The 8,081-nt window shown below is 53.7% G+C and overlaps 1 protein-coding gene across 1 annotated transcript; it reads left to right on the top strand.

Annotated features, from left to right (window-relative positions):
* Nucleotides 1–510: 510 nt before the first annotated feature.
* LOC138811218 (homeodomain-interacting protein kinase 4) lies at nt 511–8,058 on the top strand. Its single transcript, XM_069998899.1, has 4 exons — nt 511–1,217; nt 3,346–3,702; nt 5,539–6,372; nt 7,549–8,058. Exons 1-4 carry the CDS (start codon nt 753–755, stop codon nt 7,732–7,734), a joined length of 1,842 nt encoding a protein of 613 aa, XP_069855000.1. The 5' UTR covers nt 511–752; the 3' UTR covers nt 7,735–8,058.
* The last annotated feature ends 23 nt before the right edge of the window (nt 8,059–8,081 follow it).

The following is an 8,081-nucleotide window of genomic DNA, read 5'->3' on the forward strand; positions in this document are numbered from 1 at the left end:
CCTGAATTTACCAAAATGACTGATCTACCACCTTCTGGGTTTTTTCTGCACCCTGGGTCACCTGAGTGCTGCCCTAGCTTACTGCCTGGGTTTGGCCCTTTCCAGTTACTCTTAGCACATAGAAAAATACTTTGTGAGCCTCAGGCCTAACTTTGCCCTCTCTCCCTCAAAGTCCCTGTGTGGCTCCCTAGGGCACCTAAAACCAAGTATTCAGGGCCATGCCCTGGCTATGCTTCCCTCCGATGGCAGCCATCTGCTCTGGCAAGGATTTGCTGGAAACACACACACACAGACCCCTAACTCAAAATGTTTGCCTTTTCTCACTCTGGCCTGTCAGTTGGTCTGCATCCATGTATACAGGTCCCCCACCAGATTCCAGGGTTCCGCCAGTGGGTGGGGGAGGGGACCCAACCTGGCACCCCATCCCCCCATTCCAGCCTGGGGCTCAGGTCTCCAACAACAGAACCAGAGCCACTGAGCAACGCTGGAACCCATTCGGGGTGGCCTGGGGCCCCTCGTCCCAAGCCGGGAGGGCTTTGGGGGAGGGGTGCAGCCCCTGACCGACTTGCCTTGTGGCCAAGGGGGTTGAGGGGTACTGGGGAGGCAGGAGGGCCAACCTGCTAAAGACAGGCACGAATTCAGTTCTCTTTCCCCCCCTGGGGGTCTTGAGGGGTCGGCAGCTTGTGCTGGCTCAAAGCAGACAGCAGAGCCTGTGGTTCCCGGGACAGAGCAGGGTGGTGATTGGTGGCATCATGGCCACCATCCAGTCGGAGACTGACTGTTATGATATGATCGAGGTGCTGGGCAAGGGGACATTTGGGGAGGTGGCCAAGGGCTGGCGGCGGAGTACGGGCGAGATGGTGGCCATCAAGATCTTGAAGAATGATGCCTACCGCAGCCGCATCATCAAGAACGAGTTGAAGCTGCTTCGATGCATGCGGGGCCTGGATCCCGAAGAGGCCCACGTCATCAGATTTCTGGAGTTCTTCCACGATGCCCTCAAGTTCTACCTGGTCTTTGAACTGCTCGAACAAAACCTCTTTGAGTTCCAGAAGGAGAACAACTTTGCACCTCTTCCTGCCCGCCATATCCGTACCGTCACCCTACAGGTGCTCCGAGCCCTCGCCCGGCTCAAGGAACTGGCCATCATCCATGCTGACCTCAAGCCGGAGAACATCATGCTGGTGGACCAGACCCGATGCCCCTTCAGGGTCAAGGTGAGTGGGCACACCTTGGGTGACAGCTTTGCCCAACAGCGGAGACTCAACATTCATGTCTTGCTTGGCCTACTCTCAGCCCTGAATTTCCTCCCTCCCCTCCCCTTTGTGTCTCTTCTCACTGCTGGCTCCCAATTCCTCCATTTCCCCTTTCTTTCCTTTCCTTCCTTCCTTCCTTCCTTCCTTCCTTCCTTCCTTCCTTCCTTCCTTCCTTCCTTCCTTCCCTCCCTCCCTCCTTCCCTCCCTCCCTCCCTCCCTCCCTCCCTCTCTCTCTCTCTCTCTCTCTCTCTCTCTCTCTCTCTCTGTCTCTGTCTCTCTCTCTCTCTCTCTCTTCTTTCTTTCTTTCTGTCATGGGGCTTGAACTCTAGGCTTGGGCACTGTCCCTGAGCTCTTCAGCTCAAGGTGAGCGCTCTACCACTTTGAGCACAGTGCCACTTCTGGTTTTCTGGTGGTTAACAGTAGATAAGAGTCTCATGGACTTTCCTGCCCAGGCTAGCTTTGAACCTTGATTCTCAGATCTCAGCCTCCTGAGTAGCTAGGATTGCAGGCATGAGCTACCAGCACCCAACTCTCTCTTTTTTTGGGGGGGGGCGGGGTCTGGTCTTGGGGCTTGTACTCTGGGCCTGGGCGCTGTCCCTCAGCTCTTCAGCTCAAGGCTAGTGCTCTACCACTTGAGCCACAGCACCACTTCTGGCTTTTTTCTTTTTGCTTATGTGATGCTGAGGAATCGAACCCAAGGCCTCAGGCATGCAAGGCAAGCGCTCTACCACTGAGCCACCTTCCCAGCCCTAGCTCTCTCTCTTTTTATGTGTGCTGGTGCTTTTTTTTTTTTTTTTTTAAACTCAATGTTAGCCTTCTACCACTTCAGTAGAGTGGTAGTATGTTAGCACTTTACCCTTTCTGGCGTGTGTGTGTGTGTGTGTGTGTGTGTGTGTGTGTGTGTGTGTGTGTGTGTGCGCGCGCGCGCACGTGCACCATCCTGAGGCTTAAACTCAGGCCTGGGTGCTGTCCCTGAGCTTTTTCACTCAAGGCTGGTGCTCTATCACTTGAGCTCCAGCTCCACTTGTGACTTTTTTGGTGCTTCAGTGGACATGAGTGTCTCCAACTTTCCTGCCTGGGCTGGCTTCAAACCACAATCCTCAGATCTCAGCTTCCTGAGTAGTGAGGATGAAAGGTGTGAGTCACCAGCTCCTGGCTTCCCCATCCTGCTGCTGAGCTCCCCTCCACCCCAGACTTGAGGACTCCCTATTCTATACCATTCTCCATTCAGCACCTCTGACCCTTATGAGGCTGACACTGTATTGGGGAGACTGAGTGATCACGGTAAGGGGTAAAATGTGGTTTGTGAATGAGGAGAGAAGAGGAGATTGTGGAATCTTGGTTAGGGGTGGCAGATGGTCATGACTGGCACTTTAGGTGATGTAATTGGAAAGACCTCTGCAAGTAGGTGATATTTGAAGGATGTCCTGATGAAGGGAGAAAGGGAGCCATGGAGGCATCTGGAAAAGATACTGGACATCTGTCCAGATAAGAGCCAGTGCAAAGGCCCTGAGGTAGGAGCACATGCTGCTGAATTGATGTATAAAGAAGCACTGAGGACGTCTATGGAGTTGCAGCATGAAAAAAGTGAATAAGATCAAGATGTGATAGGGTTAGGGCTTTGGCTTGGATGCTGAACAGAGGAAGGACATGGACAGGCTGGGGTGCACGTGCTGTCTATGGCTGTGTGGTGGGAGGCAGGAAATGAGCAAGAGGACAGAGGTAACGAGACAGGGTCTAAACATGGTGAGTTCTGGGTAGGCTTGGGAGCTTTGAAGCCAACCTGGGTAAGAAAGAAAGTCCCCAAGATTCTGATCTCCAATAAACCACACCCAAAAAGCTGGAAGTGGTGGCTCAAGTGGTAGAGCACCAGCCTTGAGTGAAAAAGCTCAGGGACAGCACCTGGGCCCTGAGCACAAGCCTTAGTCCTAGAACATAAAAATAAAAATGGAAGTGAAGGTCACAGGCAGCCAGCCAGCCAGAGGCAAATGACAGATGTAGAAGGACCCCCTAAGAAGAGAGAGCAGGCTATCCCCAGCACCGCACCCACCCAAGCGGACCTACTCTCTCCCATCCTGCTCTCCCACAGGTGATTGACTTCGGCTCCGCCAGCATTTTCAGCGAGGTGCGCTACGTGAAGGAACCCTACATCCAGTCTCGCTTCTACAGGGCCCCCGAGATTCTGCTGGGCCTGCCCTTCTGTGAGAAGGTGGACGTGTGGTCACTGGGCTGCGTCATGGCTGAGCTGCATCTAGGCTGGCCCCTCTACCCGGGCAACAATGAGTACGACCAAGTGCGTTATATCTGTGAGACCCAGGGCCTGCCCAAGCCACACCTGCTGCACGCTGCCCGCAAGGTCCACCATTTCTTCAAGCGCAATCCCCACCCAGATCCCACCAACCCCTGGCAGCTCAAGTCGTCAGCTGATTACCTGGCGGAGACCAAGGTAGGGAGGCAAGCAAGGGGCATGGGTATGTGTGGGGGGACAGTCATCCAGTAGACTGCTCCAAGAACAGTCTAAATTCACTGGGTGCTGTGGCTCATGCCTATAATCTCAGCTACATGAGAGGCAGAGATGGGAGAATCGTAGAATCTGAGGGCAACTCCTGGGGGGGAGGGGAAGGGAAGGGAAAAGACTGAGACCCTACTTTAAAAATAAAGCAGCAGGGTGCTGGTGGCTCACCTGTAATCCTAACTATTCAGGAGGCTAACATCTGAGGATCACAGTTTGAAGCCAGACTGGGCAGACAAGTCTGAGAGAGATTCTTATCTTCAATGCATCACTCAGAAAAGCCAGAAGTGGGCTGGGAAGGTGGCTCAGTGGTAGAGTGCTTGCCTTGCATGCATGAGGGCCTGGGTTTGATTCCTCAGCACCACATAAGCGGAAAAAGTCAGAAGTGGTGCTGTGGCTCAAGTGGTAGAGTGCTAGCCTTAAGCTGATTTGGCTGAAGAGCTGAGGGACAGTGCAGACCCAGAGTTCAAGCCCCACGACCAACAAGAAAGAAAGAAAGAAAGAACGAATGAAAGAAAGAACGAACGAACGAAAGAAAGAAAGAAAGAAAGAAAGAAAGAAAGATAGAAAGAGCGAGCCAGAAGTGGTACTGTGGCTCAAGTGGTAGGCTTAGCCTTGAACACAAACAGATTCAGGGACCCCCCAGACCCTGAGTTCAAGCCCGAGGACTGGAAAAAAAAAAAAAAAGATAAAGCAAGAGGCTGGAAGCATGACTCAAGTGATAGTATACCTTAGTACATCTGCCTAGCAAACATGGGATCCTGAGTTTAAAACACCCCCCCCCAAAAAAAAAAAAAAAGAAAAAGAAAAAACAAAACCTTCCAGGTTGGGGCTGGGAAGGTGGCTCAGTGGTAGAGTGCTTGCCTTGCATGCATGAGGCCCTGGGTTCGATTCCTCAGCACCACATAAGAAAAAGAAAAAAGCCGGAAGTGGCGCTGTGGCTCAAGTGGTAGAGCGCTAGCCTTGAGCTGAAGAGCTGAGGGACAGCGCCCAGGCCCAGAGTTCAGGCCCCACAACCAGACCCAAAAAACGAAAAAAAGAAAAAAGAAAAAACAAAAAACAAAAAAACGTGTCAGGTACCTGTGGCTCATGCTTGTAATTGTAGCTACTCACTAGGCTGTGATCTGGGCTGGGGAGGTGGCTCAGTGGTAGAGTGCTTGCCTTGCATGCATGAGGCCCTGGGTTTGAATCCCCAGCACCACAGAAGCAGAAAAAGCCGGAAGTGGTGCTGTGGCTCAGGTGGTAGAGCGCTCACCTTGAGCTGAAGAGCTGAGGGACAGCGCCCAGGCCCAGAGGTCAGGTCCCACGACCCACCAAAAAAAAAAAAAAAAAAATCTGATATCTGAGGATTGTGGTTGGAAATCAGCTCAAGCAGCAAAGTCCATGAGACTCTATCTCCAAAGAATCACCAAAAATCTGGAAGGAGAGCTGTGGCTCCAATGGTAGAGAGCTAGCCTTGAGTGAAAAAGCTGAGTGCCCAGGTTGTGAATTCAAGCCCTTAGGACTGACACGAAGAAAAAGAAAAAAGGAAATAAGATAAACAAAAAAGCACCCCTCCCCACCAAAAAACAAAAACAAAAACAAACAAACAAACAGGGTATGAGTGATCAGGTTAGAACCTCCTAGCAGCAAGAGAGCCCTAGGTCTAATCACAGGCAGAACTGGATGTCAAGGGGCCCCCATAAAGAAAGTCTGGCATGCTAGGCCTGGACACTGGTCAGTGCAGTGTCTCCCTTCACCCCCCCCCTTCCCTCGCCCCTGTGTCACCAGGTTCGCCCCTTAGAGCGTCGCAAGTACATGCTCAAGTCTTTAGATCAGATGGAGACGGTGAACGGCGGCGGGGCCAGCCGGCTGAGCTTTCAGGACCGCGAAGCGGTGGCCGAGCTGGCCGACCTCAGGAGCATGGTGGAGCTCATCAAGCGCATGCTCACGTGGGAATCCCACGAGCGCATCAGCCCCAGCGCGGCCCTGCGCCACCCCTTCGTTTCCATGCAGCAGCTGCGCAGCGCCCACGAGACCACGCGGTACTACCAGCTGTCCCTGCGCAGCTGCCGCCTGTCCCTGCAGGTGGAGGGCAAGGCCCCCCCGGCCATGGTGGCCACCGCTGAAGATGGGGCCCCTTATTACCGGCTGGCCGAGGAAGAGGAAGCCGTGGGCATGGGTACCGGGCCCTTCTTCTGGGATGAGAAGGCACCGGGCATGCAAAGAGCCATCGATCAGCTGGATGACCTGAGCCTCCAGGAGGCAGGGCAAGGTCTGTGGAGCGAGGCCCGGGCTGACACGGTCTCTGACATGCTCACTCCACTCAAAGCAGCCACCGCTGGCCGCAGGGTCCCTGACTCAGGTCCGGAGCCCATTCTGGCCTTCTATGGCAGCCGTCTGACCGGTCGCCATAAGGTCCGGAAGCCACCCATGGGCTCCAAGTCCAACTCCAACTTCAGCAATCTGATCCGGTTGAGCCAGGCCTCCCCCGAGGACGACGGACCCTGCCGGGGCAATGGCTGGGAAGAAGGAGAAGGCCGAGGGGCTTCCGTAGAGCTGCCCACCATCCCGCAGAGGGACGGGGACGGGCCCAGTATCAAGGACATGACGATGGATGCTGAGGTAAGCCACATGGGCAGGTGGATGGGGAGGGGTTTCCTCCAGCTGTTTTTTTTTTTTTTTTTAAAGGGAACAGTCCTAGGGCTTGAACTCAGGGTGCTATCCCTGAGTTTCAGGGCTCAAAGCTATGCTCTACCACTTGGAGCCACAGCTCCACTTCCAATTTTCTGGTGGTTTATTTGAGATCAGAGTCTCACAGACTTTCCTGCCCAGGCTGGCTTTGAACCGTGATCCTCAGATCTCAGCCTCCTGAGTAGCTAGGATGACAGGCATGAGCCACCAGCACCGGGCTCCTCTGTTTTATCTGCAACATATTAATTTATCTTTGAATATGGCAAGACTTACTCCACACTAACCCACATCTGGGATGTAAGATTCAGCAGAATGCTAACCTATCCTGCTAGGTGATAGATAATGGTGTCTGGCGTTCACACTGATGCTCCTAAGACAGGACAAAGGCTTGGCCATTCTTGCTGTGGCTCAAGTGGTAGAGCACTAGCCTTGAGCTGCAGTGCTCAGAGACAGCGACCAGGTCCAGAGTTCAAGCCCCATGACTGACAAAAAAAAAAAATAGGCTAGGTCATTCTAACCCACCTTCAGATTGTAACTAAAACTCAGGACCTAGTAATATATCTGGAAGAACTGACACGTGCGGGAGCATACACCTGTCATCCAAGCCACTGGGGAGGCAGAGGTACGAGGATTTTGAGATTAAGGACAGTACAGGGGAACCTAGCCACATCCTGTCTCTATAGCAAAACAAAGCTAGGCCTAGATGGCTCACACATGGATATGGGTTCAGAAATAAGAAAGGAGCCGGGTGCCGGTGGCTCACACCTACAAACCCTAGCTACTCAGGAGGCTGAGATCTGAGGATCAAGGTTCAAAGCCAGCCTGGACAGGAAAGTCTGTGGGACTCTTATCTCTAATAAACCACCAGAAAACCGGAAGTGGTGCTGTGGCTGAAGTGGTAGAGCGCTCGCCTTGAGCTGAAGAGCTGAGGGACGGCACTCAGGGCCAGAGTTCAAACCCCGCCACCGACAAAAAAAAAAAAAAAAAAACATAAGAAAGTTGCTGGGCACTGATAGAATCGTCCTTGCAGAGGACTTACTCCCTCTCTGAGGTCAGAGGTCACCCACACTTGTTGCTGACACTCCCCCCCCCCTTCTCCCCTTGCAGAGGTCTGGGCCTGAGCTCTTTGAGCCCAGCAGCTGTCCTGGCGAGTGGCTGAGTGAGCCAGAGTGGACCCTGGAGAGCGTGCGGGGATCGCGGGCCCAGGGGCTCCCACCCCGGCACCCCCACCCGCATCCTCACGGTCCACCCCGTGCTACCACTTTCCTGCAGCACGTCGGCGGGCACCACTGATGGTGTCACCCAGCTTTGCCCACGACCGGGACCGCGCTAGCTGGGCTGGCATTCTTCCTCAACCTGAACTGCTCTACAGAGCCATCCCCAGAGCCTACAATTTATTCTTACACAAAAGATAATTATCCAGAATCCTCCCTTTCCCTTCCCTCCCCTCCAAGTGCATGCCTGCACCCCTCCCTCCCCAAACACTGGAGGCCTCTCAGGGTCTGGCCCATGGCCCCCTCGGCCAGGAAGGCAGGAAGATGGATGCGCGCTACTGGCCCCGAGCTCGCTCCCGGCTCTGCCGTCTCTGCCTATTTCAATAAAAGAACTGTTCTAGCACTTCCTTGTCTCTGGATTGGCAC

This window comes from Dipodomys merriami, unplaced genomic scaffold (assembly GCF_024711535.1).
Source record: "Dipodomys merriami isolate MVZ:Mamm:240054 unplaced genomic scaffold, mDipMer1.0.p SCAF_52, whole genome shotgun sequence".
Taxonomy (NCBI): domain Eukaryota; kingdom Metazoa; phylum Chordata; class Mammalia; order Rodentia; family Heteromyidae; genus Dipodomys; species Dipodomys merriami.